Source organism: Clinocottus analis, unplaced genomic scaffold, assembly GCF_023055335.1.
Source record: "Clinocottus analis isolate CAN_PGR_092001 unplaced genomic scaffold, fCliAna1.0.p SCAF_14, whole genome shotgun sequence".
NCBI lineage: Eukaryota > Metazoa > Chordata > Actinopteri > Perciformes > Cottidae > Clinocottus > Clinocottus analis.
The window spans coordinates 849,476-865,000 of NW_027175865.1; the positions used below are offsets into that span (position 1 = coordinate 849,476).

General features: G+C 44.8%; 1 protein-coding gene across 3 annotated transcripts; it reads right to left on the reverse strand.

Annotated features, from left to right (window-relative positions):
- Positions 1-1,257: 1,257 nt before the first annotated feature.
- On the reverse strand, positions 1,258-14,172 carry LOC137784537 (solute carrier family 2, facilitated glucose transporter member 1-like). 3 transcript variants are annotated; one of them, XM_068575299.1, is made up of 11 exons: positions 14,004-14,172; positions 13,668-13,893; positions 9,150-9,254; positions 8,523-8,683; positions 8,178-8,418; positions 7,649-7,811; positions 6,357-6,544; positions 5,750-5,854; positions 5,516-5,614; positions 4,541-4,744; positions 1,258-3,841 (listed from the first exon to the last, which is right to left on the reverse strand). In XM_068575299.1, exons 2-11 carry the CDS (start codon positions 13,677-13,679, stop codon positions 3,497-3,499), a joined length of 1,623 nt encoding a protein of 540 aa, XP_068431400.1. In that variant the 5' UTR covers positions 13,680-13,893; positions 14,004-14,172; the 3' UTR covers positions 1,258-3,496. The 3 variants fall into 3 exon arrangements, with proteins under 3 accessions (XP_068431400.1, XP_068431401.1, XP_068431399.1); XM_068575300.1 differs by having other exon boundaries at positions 9,150-9,251; positions 13,668-14,172; XM_068575298.1 differs by having other exon boundaries at positions 13,668-14,172.
- Positions 14,173-15,525: the final 1,353 nt, after the last annotated feature.

Sequence of the window (15,525 nt, forward strand, 5' to 3'; positions counted from 1 at the left end):
AACAGCAGCTGCTGCGGCTGCTGCCCACGTCCCCGCTGTCCGAGACGGGCGTCGAGCCGGGGCTGGTCCCACTACCTTCGGTGGTTGTCGGGAAGCTAGCAGAGCATGGAACTAGCAGCAGCGCTAGCTAGCTACAGCGTAAAGCCAGCGAGGGACACCAACCGAAGGCAGTAGCGGCTTGTAACCCGACTTTTACGGTAGCTTTTGGAGATTTAAAAAAAATCTAAGGGAGAATCACGCGACCGCAAGTGAGCAATGAGAAAGATGTAAAAATGGAAAGAGAAGAGACAGAAGTGAGAAAAAAACAGCAAAGATTGTCACTTTAATATTCCACCCTTCACAATACACACATGCACCCAAAAGAAAGATAATCTCAACACACACACATACACACGTGCGTGACCATGCAGGTCAACATATATATATATATAAGTATATATATATACATATATATATACATATATATATATATATATATATATATATATATATATATATATATATATATATATAAAATACTCTTCTTTCTTTTTTTAAATACATATGTACAAAGGAATGCTCTCTTATTTTTGTGTGGGGAAGCGGAGCATTCTGCGTTCGTGCATGAAGTCAATGTGGTTGAAAGACAATCACAGTTATTGTTGTTTTTATTTAATTGTTAGGAGATTAATTTGCATTCTCTGGTTCTCGTGTTACCGGGCAGTTTTAGTTTTTCGGACAAATCCGTTATCTTATATCGTCCATGACGGATTGAAACAGATAAAACAATCTGTCGGTGCGCCTGCTGCAATTTCTGAAAACAACTAATCTTTAGGTTTTTCAAAACACTATTTTAAACACAATCTGCTCTGAATGCTTTGACTAAATACATCAAAGTAAATCAAATAACATCTTAAAATAATGAAAAACATTATCAATGTTTTGACTAAATACCTGAAACAAGGATTTAGAATCTTAAAATAGTGAAAAACCTTCTCAATATTTTAATTAAATCCCTTAAAATAATCACTTAGAATCTCAAAATAAAGAAAAACCTTCTCAATATTTTGATTAAATACCTCAAAAATAATTGCGTAATATGTTAAATTAATGAAAAAGTTCATTAATATTTTTGACTAAATACCTAAGACAATGACTTAGAATCTCCAAATAATGAAAAAAACTTCTCAATATTTTGATTAAATACCTCAAAATAACACAAAGTATCTCAAAATAATGAAAAACGTCATCAATATTTTGACTAAATACCCCCCCCCCCCCAGTGAACCACGTGGCTTCATGCACAAATAGAGCAAACACACAATGAACCCCCACAATGCATTTCTCAAAACAAGTGGAATCTGTTTTCAATCAATCAGTTCCAAGACAAGGAGAGATGCCTCCAATCAAATGTTTCCAGTGAAGCCCCACAAAATAAATAAAACGCAAATGAAGGAATATGTTGTCACCAAGTGAAGCAGGAACTCACATTGTTGGTTTTCACGACAGCCACTGCAGAATATATCAAATATACTTTGTGTTGTACACGTTACACCAACAAACACACACACACTGTACATGTTGAAGCGTGAGTATGTGAAGACAACATGGCCGACGGTTCAGACGCACAAGAAGCCTCCGGTTATGACACAAACTATTCAATTCACTTTTTATAGAAGCTCAATTCAGCCACAACAAAAGATCCTGTCATTGTTATGAGCTGAAAAAAAATAACTCTCTCAATGCTTTAAATAAATACTTCAAAACAATCACGTAATATCTTAAAATAATGAAAAACTTTATCAATATTTTGATTAAATACCTCCAAATAATTACGTAGAATCATAAAATAATGAAAAAACTACATAAATATTTTGACTAAATATCGAGAATCTCAAAATAATGAAAAGATATTCTCAATATTTTGATTAAATACCTCAAAATAATCACAAACTATCTTAAAATAATAAAAAGATTTCTCACTATTTTGATTAAATACCTCAAAATAATCACGTAATATCCTACATTGATGAAAAAAACTTGACTATATATCTGAATCTAAAAATAAAAGGTGTTCTCACTATTTTGACTTGTTTTATCATTATTTAGAGATAGATCACGATGCCTTCCAGCATTAATTTATAAATATATATTTCAGTGTTGGGATATATAATTAATAAGTCTTAGGTCAAGTATATGCATCAGTATCTCAGGTATACGCAGTATCTCAGGTATACACATCAGTACCTCAGGTATACGCAGTATCTCAGGTATACGCAGTATTTCAGGTATACGCAGTATTTCAGGTAAATACAGGTGTCTTAACACAGTGCATCTAAACAGAGCCTCACTACAGCAGCTGAAGCTCACTACACACTCCTTTCTCTACTCTGGGCCGGAAAGCGTCACTTAATTGGCGTTAAGTGCGTCATAATTATAGTTAATTATAATTATAATTAAAGTTATACTTTATAAAAAAATTGATTTCTACGGTAATAAATACTTTTCGCGGACAAAATAAAATATGTATTGCACGTTACCCTACTGTACTCTAAAAACACAGCTCACCACAAAGCCATAATCCACAAGGTTTAACAACACCTATATTTTTCCCTCTATACATATTCACCTATTCCAAAATGAAGAATAGAAATTCAACCAAAGACGGGATTCATTATTTAAAATATATGCATAAATAAAAACCCATAGTGGAAGAAATGCAGGGAATTTTCAGCACAAAATAAAAAAGTGTTGTCAGTGCTAGCAACGATTTTCTAAATAAAGTTGAAGGAACTTGTGGATTATAGCCTTAAACGCATAACACAACAAAAATAAACTTAATATCTGGGGCTAATGCTAATTCCACACCCTGAATTTACCCACCGGAGGAAAATACACATTTTGAGAGGTCGGTACTTTGGCAAAAAAGCTCATCGTCAACAGTCACGGATCCTTTTTTTCTTTTTTTATAACACTTCGGAAAAATAAATCAAAAAACATCAAGAATCAAATATTACGAGAGAAAACTACGAAGTTATATTCCGCTAAAACGCTCACTAAAACGGCTCGTGACCTCGCTGGTCTGCAAACACCTGCACAAAGGTGTGCGTCCTTCGTCAGCGCGCTCTGCTCTCTAGTCTCGCAGGAAAGGACGCACCTGGACTTCCAGGATAACTTTTCGCTTCTTTTTTCGGTGGCGGAAAACAAGCGTCGCCCTCGACTAGACGCACAGCGGCCCGAGAAAGACTCACCCTTCCAATGAAAGTAGTTTAATTCCTAGGAATGTACAGTAGGTTTAAATCTGTCATGTGTGTGTGTCACCTTTAGCGGGTGAAGGGAGCGAGGATTTAGAAGAAGGAAGAGAGAAACCAGAAGTAAAAGCAGAAGCGCATGACCTTCTTTAAAGGTCAAAGCCGATAGGTGGATGCTGCTTCTCGGTATAGGTCCAATATAAAATGTACTTTAATAAATCTTCTTCCTTCCTTTAAAAGCTCCTTCACCTGTTAAAAGTCAAAACCTACAGCTGATCTACGCTCTCCTTCGCCGTGGATTTGGTTTTATCCTGGAGGGGCGTGCTTTCGGAAGCGGGAGGCGGAGCTACGGCGGGCGTCGCCGCCGCCACCAGCGGGACCTTCTCCTTGGCCGGAGAGGCGGCGAGCGTCGTGGTGGTCACGGCGCTGGCGCCGGCCGGAGGGTCCTCCACGCACGAGGAGGTGGGAGGGAGGTCGCCGCCGCTGCTGAAGCAGCGGGCGATCTCGTCGAAGGTCTTGCCCCTCGTCTCGGGGACTTTGAGGAAGGTGAAGATGAAGAAGAAGATGAGGAGGGCCATGAAGATGAGAAAGACCCAGGGACCGCACCACTCCTGAGGGGAGGAGAGGGAAGAAGAGAGGGAGGAGAGGGAAGAAGAGAGGGAGGAGAGGGAAGAAGAGAGGGAGGAGCGGGAAGAAGAGAGAGGAGAGGGAAGAAGAGAGAGGAGAGGGAAGAAGAGAGGGAGGAGAGGGAAGAAGAGAGAGAGGAGAGGGAAGAAGAGAGAGAGGAGAGGGAAGAAGAGAGAGAGGAGAGGGAAGAAGAGAGGGAGGAAAGGGAAGAAGAGAGAGAGGAGAGGGAAGAAGAGAGAGAGGAGAGGGAAGAAGAGAGAGGAGAGGGAAGAAGAGAGGGAGGAGAGGGAAGAAGAGAGGGAGGAGAGGGAAGAAGAGAGGGAGGAGAGGGAAGAAGAGAGAGAGGAGAGGGAAGAAGAGAGAGAGGAGAGGGAAGAAGAGAGGGAGGAAAGGGAAGAAGAGAGGGAGGAGAGGGAAGAAGAGAGAGAGGAGAGGGAAGAAGAGAGAAGAAGGAAGAAGAGAGGGAGGAGAGGGAAGAAGAGAGGGAGGAGAGGGAAGAAGAGAGAGGAGGAGAGGGAAGAAGAGAGGGAGGAGAGGGAATTCTTTATGTATATTCTAATATTGTAATATTTGCAGGCTCATCTTGGAACATTTCCCCCTATGGTTTGGTGTGAAACATTTTTAAATATATAAACAACATAACAAAAGAAGACAAAGACTATGAACCCAACACCCGGACTCACCGCTAGTTTGGGGAAGCCGAACCCGACCAGGAAGTTGGCGGTCCAGTTGCAGCAGCCGGCCACGGCCATGGCGGCGGGCCGGGGCCCCTGGGAGAAGAGCTCGGCCACGATGAACCACGGGATGGGGCCGGGGCCCATCTCGAACATGGCCACGAACATCATGACGGCCACGATGGCCATGTAGCTCATAGCGGGGATGTCTTTCTGCTCAGAGAGAGAGGAAGAGGAAGAGGAGGAGAGACATCCAGGTTTAAAGATGCACTAATCAGTAGTTTTATAGGTTAAAGGGACAGTTCATCCCGAAATGTACCTGTAGACCATAAACTCATGTTTACAATGTTTACTAAGGGAATAAATCAAGAGAGAAGTAGTCATATTCCTATAGACTTCTATACAACCAGAGGAGTCGCCCCCTGGTGGTCAGGAGAGAGAATGCAGCTTTAACACATGAAGCATAGACTTCTATACAACCAGAGGAGTCGCCCCCTGGTGGTCAGGAGAGAGAATGCAGCTTTAACACATGAAGCATAGACTTCTATACAACCAGAGGAGTCGCCCCCTTGTGGTCAGGAGAGAGAATGCAGCTCTAACACATGAAGCATAGACTTCTATACAACCAGAGGAGTCGCCCCCTGGTGGTCAGGAGAGAGAATGCAGCTTTAACACATGAAGCATAGACTTCTATACAACCAGAGGAGTCGCCCCCTGGTGGTCAGGAGAGAGAATGCAGCTTTAACACATGAAGCATAGACTTCTATACAACCAGAGGAGTCGCCCCCTGGTGGTCAGGAGAGAGAATGCAGCTTTAACACATGAAGCATAGACTTCTATACAACCAGAGGAGTCGCCCCCTGGTGGCCAGGAGAGAGAATGCAGCTTCAACACATGAAGCATAGACTTCTATACAACCAGAGGAGTCGCCCCCTGGTGGTCAGGAGAGAGAATGCAGCTTCAACACATGAAGCATAGACTCACCAGCAGCAGGGAGATGGTCATGAGCAGAGCGCTGATCGCCATTCCACCCAATCCCACGAGGTGCAGGGTCCTTCGTCCCGCCTTCTCCACCAGGAAGAGCTGCAGGACAGACACAGTGATGAAGACACAGTGATGAAGACACAGTGATGAAGACACAGTGATGAAGACGCGGTGATGAAGACACAGGGATGAAGACGCGGTGATGATAGAAAAGACAAACCACGCCTCACTCACAGAAACCACGGTGAAGACGGTGTTCACCACGCCGGCGCCGATGGTGGCGTAGATGGGCTGCTTCACGCCGGCCGACTCGAAGATGCCCGTCGAGTAGTAGAACACCTGAGAGGACGCAGAATAAACGTGTTGTCACTCAAACACGTTGTGTTTTATGTCATTTTCTTGACCACCGAGGACCTTTTTCATACACTTTTTTAGGTATTTACCAACACAAGAGTTCATGTTCACTTCTCCTATTGGAGGAGAGAGACTAAAGGGGCGGGGCAACCTGACACAGAGACAAGAGACGGACTCTTCAAAGTCCAGAAGTAAAAGTACGGATCTTATATTATATTATTGGACTGATGCATTCATGTGTTCTTCACTTCACTGTTGCAGCTGGTGAGCTGATATTAATAATAATAATAAGTTATGAAAGAGAGTGTCGATGGAGGGCAAAAGATGGGAATACTCATTAAGGTACAAGTACCTCAAACTTGAGTAAATGCACTTAGTTCCTTTCCACCGTGAGAGTAATGCTCCAACTGTAATATGTGCTGTACGTCATGTTGTGTTGAGTTATTGTGTGTTTTATTGTGTGAGTGTGTGTTTGCTGCAGACTCACGGCGTTGATCCCGGACAGCTGCTGGGAGAGCTGCAGCATGACGGCGATGAGCAGCGGCTGGCGGTACGCCGCCGAGCGGAAGAGCTCCACGATGGTGACCTTCTTCTCCATGGCCATCTTGACGCTCTCCTCCTTCATCTCCTGCATGTCTTTGCTCACGTCCTCGCTGCCGCGCAGCCGCACCAGCGCTGTGACGGGACATGGGGAACACGTGAAGGAACACGCCTTGAACACGCCCCGAACACACCTTGAACACGCCCTGAACACACCTTAAACACACCTTGAACATGTCTTGAACACGTCTTGAACATGCCTTGAACACGCCTTGAACACGCATTGGACATAGCTTAAACATGCTTTGAATACGCCTTGAACAAGCATTGAACACGCCTTGAAAATGCCTTGATAACGCCTTGAACGCGCCTTGAAAACGCCTTGAACACGCCTTGAACACGCCTTGAACATGCCTTGGACAAGGCTTCAACATGCCCTGAACACACCTTGAGCACACCTTGAACATGCCTTGAACACGCCTTGAACATGCCTTGAACAAGCATTGAACACGCCTTGAAAATGCCTTGAACAAGCATTGAACATGCCTTGAACACGCCTTGGACATGCCTTAAACACGCCTTGTACACGCTATGAGCATGCCTTCAGTAACTCAGAGAACCGAGTTAAAGCCATTAAATTAGTTATATGAGATGTTTGTGTAGATGTTGGTGTTGGTGTTTGTGTTGGTGTTTGTGTTGGTGTTTGTGTAGATGTTGGTGTTTTTGTAGATGTTGGTGTTGGTGTTTGTGTGTGTGTCGGTGTTTGTGTAGATGTGTGTGTCGGCCTGCATGGAGTGGGTCAGCTCCAGAGGGAACGCTGAGCGTCTGCTGAACAGATGCCAAAACCTTCTGGCAGTTGAAGGACTCACCTGATGCCACCTGAACCTGTGAAGCACCGACGTGTCCTTTACTCTCTCTTTCTTTCTCCTTCATCCTTCTCTTCTCTTTCTATCTTTTTCTCACCTCCGTCTTTCTCTTTTTCCTTCCCTTGCCTCTCATATTTGTTCTATCTCCCTCCTACTTTTCTTCCTGCAGTAAGTACAACTTGAAGTGTATTTAATATATTTGTTTGCTGCTAAATTGGAACAACTTAAAGTATACTTAGTATAATTTCTATGTGCTAATTTACATGCCGATCGCTCGCCTAAATTATACTTTTTTGTTTTGAAACATACTATTGGAAATGTGATGTATTTGAAACATAAGAAGGTCCATATCTTGGGCGTTTTGCAGCGGTACCTTTGCGCGCCTGCTCCTCCTGCTGCAGGTTGATGAGCAGGAAGCGAGGGCTCTCTGGACAGAAGGGCAGCAGGATGCACTGCACCACGGCCGGGGCCACGGTGAGCGACAGCAGCAGCGGCCACAGCTTATCGGAGCCCAGCAGCGCCTCCAGGCCGAAGATCTGAACACCCAGAAGCCACACGGAGGTCAAAAAACATCCATTTTATCTTTTAAATGCATAAAAGAAACACATCAAAACATATGATTTGCTTGATTGGTTGTTGTTTCTTTGACCTCGTAAATCTATATGTTGTTCTGCTTTTCATTTTGTGTTTGAGCTAACACAAGAGATGCTAGCAGAAAGCTAACACAAGAGATGCTAGCAGAAAGCTAGCACAAGAGATGGAAACAGACAGCTAACACAAGAGATGCTAACAGAAAGTTAACACAAGAGATGGAAACAGAAAGCTAGCACAAGAGATGCTAGCAGACAGCTAACAGAGGAAGGTTAAAGTATACGGTGAGGAATCTGTCGGCCGCTGCTGACCTGAGCGATCAGGATGCCCACCACCACCCCGAGCTGGTGGAGCGTGCCGAAGGCGCCGCGGAGCGGCGTGGGCGACACCTCGCCCACGTACATGGGGGTCAGGCCGGTGAAGAGGCCGCAGAACAAGCCGATGACCAGCCGGCCCGCGATCACCATCTCATAGGAGGAGCAGATGGTGGAGAAGCCCATGAGGAGGCCGCCGATCACCGCCAGGATGTTCACCAGGAACATGGAGCGCCGCCTGAGGAGGAGGAGGAGCTTAGCTTAGCTTAGCTTAGCATAAAGGCATGAAGCAGGGAATCGCCTGACTCTAGACAAACACTCACTACACTTAATTCCTCATACCTGCCGAAGCGGTTGGCCATGACGCCCACGCTGAAGGAGCCCACCATGCCGCCCACGCTGAAGATGGCGACGGAGACGCTCCACACGATGGTGCAGACCCCCGGGCTGATGGGCGTGCCATACCGCTCCACCCACGTGTTGTTGAAGAAGGAGCGGAGTTTCTGGAGGAAAAGATGGAAGAACGGATGAGCCCTTCCTGTTCTTAAAGATACTGGAGAAGCGGGTGATTAGCTTAGCTTAGCATGAAGACAAGATACTGGAAGAAGAGCTCCGAGGAGGGCAGAAGTTGATTAGCTTAGCTTAGCTTGTAAGTAGTAGTAGGCCTATGCAGTCGTAGTAATGTAGGTAGAAGTAGTATTAAAAGCACTAGTATCGTCAGCACTAGCAGTCGTAGTAGCAGTAGTAGTAGTAGTAGCAGTAGTAGTAGTAGTAGTAGTAGTAGTAGTAGTAGTAGCAGTATTGTAGTAGCATCAGTCAGGTCTTTAATCTTTAATCTGTTTCTACTCTCAGAGTGAAGCTGCTTCCTCTCGTCTCTCTCTGGCTTCTTCAGTCATTTCAGTCACATACACACACACACACACACACACACACACACACACACACACACACACACAGGTGACCGCCCACCTGCTCAGGCGCGTTGATGACTCCGGTGTTGTAGCCGAACTGCAGCGAGCCGATGACGGCGGTGCCGAGCGAGAACAGGAGGTAACCTGTGACCTGCTTCTCCTGCTGAGGAGGAGGAGGAGGAGGAAGGATGGAGAGAGGAAGGAGAGGAGGAGGAGGAAGAATGGAGAGAGGAAACAGACATGGAGAAGAGAGAGATACATAATTAACATGAAATCTGAGATCATAATGAGATTTCCAGTAATCGTGGCTCATAAAAGCTGTTTTGTTTTTCATGTAAACATCGTATTCTGTCAGTGGAAAGAACACAGTAGACACATTAATAGACACACAGTAGACACATTAATAGACACACAGTAGACACATTTATGTGTATTCAGGCCGAGAACCTTCGCCTGGAGGGCGACGGTTCTCGGCTGGACGAGTTCGCTGATCCTTGGGCGTCTCCGACCTGCTGCATTGAGGACCCGCTCACAGCTGCTCACAGCTTTATTACATACAACAGGGGAAAATAAGATGATGATAATAATTCTGTGATGGAATACAAGGCAGGGCAACAAACACACACACACACACACACACACACACACACACACACACAAACACACACACACACACACACACATCTGCTGATTTGGCGCCACGGACAGCGGCGAGGATTCATGGCTGTGCAGGCTGTGGCTGTTTCAAGGTCGTAGATTTGACCTTTAGACCTTGAGTGAAGGGTTAACATACTTCATCCTGTTCAAGGTCACGTTGATCTTAAACCTCTTCCCAGCATGCAATGGGGGTCGGACGCGTGAGTACGCCACGGAGCTATCAAAAGGCAAACTGCACTTCCTGTTCCTGCGCATGGCTGGAGGTCATCGAAGGTCGAGCTTCTTTCAAAGCGCCTCCGGTGTTTGGCGGGTGAAGTCGTAAAAACCTCCGTTTATTTCCTCTCCTGCCGACGTCTGTGAGTCAGGAATAAAAACGCCTCGTCAGCAGAACAAACTTCTGTCACACGAGACGCTGCAGAGACCTCAGCTGATCCTCAACGACCTTCACCACGACCCAGAGGTCACACCGCTCAGGACTCACTGTACGCCACAGGGGCGTCGGCCACAGAGGACCAATCAGAGAGCGAGAGACACAGAGAGAGAGAGAGAGAAAGAGAGAGAGAGAGAGAGATTTGTATCCAGAAACTTAACTTTTTTTCACTAATTTACTGTATTATTATTTTAAATGCTTTAGTAATATTGTCTTTCTTGAATATTCATGCCAATAAAGCACTTTAAGAGAGAGAGAGAGAGAGAGAGAGAGATAGAGAGAGAGAGAGAGAGAGAGAGAGAGAGAGAGAGAGATTTAAAGGTCAACGTGAGGTCATTCAAACAAGCGATTGGAAACTGCAGATTGGATGATTGATCTACATTTTAAAGTAAAAGAAGAGGAGGAGGAGGAGGAAGACAAAGAGGAGGAAGAGGAAGAGCAGGAGGAGAATGAAGAGGAAGACAAAGAGGAGGAAGCGAGTCGACAGGAGGTGAGATGGAGCATGTTGTTTTTTCGCGGCCTTGCTTGTAAAAAGTTGTCATTCGTTTCCTCTGAACATCCCATAATACTCTCCACTGGAGCAGTGACTAGACATCCCATAATACTGTCATCATGAGCCGTGAAGCTTCGTCTCCGAGAGAGAGAGAGAGAGAGAGAGAGAGAGAGAGAGAGAGAGAGAGAGAGAGAGAGAGAGAGACATCCTTCACCTCCGACACTTAATGATGACAAACTCTCTGCAGCCGGGCCGTCGGTCACCAGGCGACGTCTCCACGGTAACGAGATGTCAGTCACCAGGCGACGTCTCCACGGTAACGGGATGTCAGCCTCGGTTTGCATCCTGCTGACGTTTAGGAACATCAATGATCTGCTTTGTTTACTCCTCTGTTTCCACCATGTGTTGTTGTTGTTGTTGTTGTTGTTGTTGTTGTTGTTGTTGTGAAGAACAGAAGACAATAAATACTAAATATAATAGAAAAATAAAATATTCATTTTGTCTTTAAAAGGTTTATATTTTCTCCCTTGAATCAATTGATGAAGATTCAGTTGAGCTCATCATCATCATCATCTCTTGAGTGAAGTAAAGACTCAGGGTCATGTGACTCGAAAGCAGCTGATTGTGGTCTCAGATTACTGCACACACACACACACACACACACACACACACACACACACACACACACACACACACACACACACAGCTGTGACTCTCCTCCGTCACGGTGACTCAGGATGTTTGGTCACATGACGTCTCCGTCAGCGTTTCAGTGACACGTGAACGTTTGTGTTGGACAGAAAGTCTGAGATTGATCCTCTTCATCAGGATATTATTAGTGAGATTGATCCTCTTCATCAGGATATTATTAGTGAGATTGATCCTCTTCATCAGGATATTATTGGTGAGATTGATCCTCTTCATCAGGATATTGTTGTGAGATTGATCCTCTTCATCAGGATATTGTTGTGAGATTGATCCTCTTCATCAGGATATTGTTGTGAGATTGATCCTCTTCATCAGGATATTGTTGTGAGATTGATCCTCTTCATCAGGATATTGTTGTGAGATTGATCCTCTTCATCAGGATATTGTTGTGAGATTGATCCTCTTCATCAGGATATTGTGGTGAGATTGATCCTCTTCATCAGGATATTATTGGTGAGATTGATCCTCTTCATCAGGATATTATTGGATGTATTTTGTTCCTCAACGTGTTTATTGGATATGAATCAAAGGAAAACTCCTGTGAGCCTGAACCAGCTGTGACTCCTCCCACTCCTCATCCATCATCTGTAAACAAACGTCCTTATCTTCCTGCTCTCCGCTCTCGCTCCGTCATCCCTCCATCCATCGCTCCCTACCTTCCTTCGTCCCCATGGCAACAGCCCGGAGGTCAGCTGGTTTTTATTTACACGGACGGAAAGTGAAGCGCTGAGGCACACGCCTGCAGCAGGGCCTCAACACGGAAGAGACTCTGTCGAACATGCAAAGTATACACACACACACACACACACACACACACACACACACACACACACACACACACACACACACACACACACACACACACACACACACACACACACACACACACACACACACACACACACACGTGACCTACTTCCAGGCCAGACCATCGTCCTCCAGCGTGAGGAAACGTATCGAGCTTGTTTTGAGGATGAATCGGGTGAAATCGTTTCAGGCTGTTCGAGGTATCGACGAGCTCCTGTGTGTGTGTGTGTGTGTGTGTGTGTGTGTGTGTGTGTGTGTGTGTGTCAATATTTAGCAAGAGTCACGAGAGTCAGGATGCCGAGTCACGCCAGCACGATGAATACAGACACACACACGTAGCATCATGAAACTACTCCAGAGAGACACAAACAACTCCAGAGAGACACAAACAACTCCAGAGAGACACAAACAACTCCAGAGAGACACAAACAACTCCAGAGAGACACAAACCAGCTGCAAAGAGACACAACGAGGCAACAAAGAGACTTAAAATGACAACAAAAGACTGAAAACTACAATAAAGTGACACAAAATAGAAAACAAAGAGATACACAACTACAAAGAAAAACAAAACTTTAAACACATTTTTAAGGACCAAAAGAAAATAAAGCAACATAAATACAAAACAACTACAAAGAGACACAAAATAACAACAAAGAGACACAAAGTAACAACAAAGAGACACAAAGTAACAACAAAGAGACACAAAGTAACAATAAAGAGACACACAATAACAACATAAATATATATTTTCAGTATCAATCATTTGAATATAAACGGTGCACTTTGAGATAAACACACACACACACACACACACAGACACACAAACAGACACACACACACGTCACTAAACAGATTCAATACTTCTAATTTGATTTTCTCCCGTCACCTGAAGCCCAGAGGCTGTGAACATCTGTGTGTGTCTGTGTGTGTCCACCTGTGTGTGTCTGTGTGTGTCCACCTGTGTGTGTCTGTGTGTGTCCACCTGTGTGTGTGTGTATGCACAGTGTCGCATGGTAAGACACAGAGTGTGTTTTATAGTCGTAAAGAGGCGTCTTGCAGCTGCAATGCATTCTGGTCCACCGCAGTCATAGAAACTGTCTCTAATCCTCCTCTTCATCTTCCTCATCATCATCATCATCATCCTCATCACACTCAGTGTTTACGCTGCAGGCGTAATATTATTTTCAAATCCCCAAAATACAACAAAACATAATCCTGAGTTTAAATCCAGACCCTGGATTACATCTCATCTCTCACACTGCTGTCAACCAAGACTAAGGAGCACACACACAGACACACACACACACACACACACACAGACACACACACGCACACCGAACCCTGCATGCACGTGCATTACTCACACGTCACATCTCCAGTGAACTCTTGAGCAACACGTTTCTATTTAAAGCAACAAAATGAAAGAATATGAATAAAACATCTCACTGAGGAAGAGGAGGAGGAAGAGCTTCACTTGCCTGTCCCTCCATCTTCTGCTCTCCTCCCAGGGTTCTCACTCCAAACTGATCTTCAGGTGGTGGTTTGAAGAAGAAGAACAAGAAGCAGAGGAAGCTCTTTTTGTTGCAGGACCCCGCCCGCCGGCGCTGCGCGCTGCAGGAAAAGAAACGCCCCTCGGGACGAGGCGCTGTCCGTGGTGCCGACGCTTCCTCCCGTCCTTCAGCCCGCAGATCACGCGTTCAGAGCCTTGAAGTAAAGGACAGGTCACGCATCCTCCGCATATCTGTCTCTGTGTCGGTGACGTCACTGAAACGGGGCGCACGCGGCAGTAACCTCTCACAGGAGCGCGCGCTCACCTGTCGTGACTAAAGATGCGCCTCGGTGAGTTGCAGCACAGCCTCCCTCCTCTCCTGTCTCCTCTCTCCTGACTCCTCTCTCCTCGACACGTCACGCACGTCCCGCACGTAAATGTTTTTATTAATTTCTTTCTCTTTCTTTCCTCCTCCTCCTCTCTCTCTCTCTCTCTCTCTCTCTCTCTCTCTCTCTCTCTCTCTCTCTCTCTCTCTCCCTCTCTCTCTGCTTTTAACCTATGAAAAACCGGGATGCTGGGATGCCGTGACGTGGCCCCGCCCCTCCGCACACACACACACACACACACACACACACACACACACACACACACACACACACACACACACACACACACACACACACACACAAAGAAAAACGTGACTCATGAGCATCATCGTCCCTTTATTCGGTTTCCTCGGTCAGCTTATGTGACGAAAGCATCGGCGCATGCGCAGCAGGGGGGGGGGCGGGGCTTCCAATCTACAGGGTCGTGAGAGTGGGGGATGTGACCCCTCCTCCTTCCCCTCCCCCCTGTGTCCTTCTCGCCTTCCCATGATGCCTCTCTCCTGCGACCTTGACAGGGAGCCGCCGGGTTGATGCTGATGCTGCGGGATGCTGGCGATGATGCAACGTTGCCGAGGCAACGAGTCACGCGGTGACGATGCTCCAGTTGTAGATTTTTTTTTTTTTTTTTGTAACTTTCTTTTTTTTTTGGGCATCGATGTGAAATCCAATCTGGACGTGTGATGCGTTGTGTGTCTGTTACTCGTGACAGCAGCCAGCTGACGAGGATGAAGAAGAACGAAGAGAGCTCTGGAAAACATTTCATCAGAGACGTTCGTCTATTTCTTCGCCTCAGAGATGAAAAAAAAACTCCACTAAATGAAGATTATTGTGTGCTTTTGTATCATAAACGTCTGATTCCAAGATCACAGACATGTTGATGTTGAGCTTTGAGAGCAAACTAAATCTGCAGAAGATCATGTGATGAAATCAAAAGCTCCAGAAGAAGCTGCTGAGTAGAATGTTGTTGTTGTTGTTGTTTACCTGAGAGGCGGCACTTCTTTTGAATGAATGTATACTTTTTGAAATGTGTCGTCTTGGTAGCAGCTTACAGACACAAAATAAAATATAAAAACATGAAATATATTTGCAGCTAAGATTATAATTTAGGAAATGAAATGTAAACTTAAACAACAGAGAAGTGTGTGTGTGTGTGTGTGTGTGTAATGTAATACACATTCTTATTATTCTGTATTTTGTATTTTGTAACTCTGCACAATGACAATAAAGTTTAATCTGAATTTATTATTTTGTCTTTATTGTTTTTGTCTTTACCACAAACACTTTTCCTGAATATATTTAAACTTGCTTCTCCGTGTTGAACTTACTTTTAAACATCTTTAAAATTAAACTTTTTCTCAGTTAAATGTTGGAGTTTTTGTGTGTATTAAATATTAAAAAGCCCTTAGATGCAATTGTGTGATTTTTAAGGTGAATAAATGAAAATAATCTGATATAAATGAG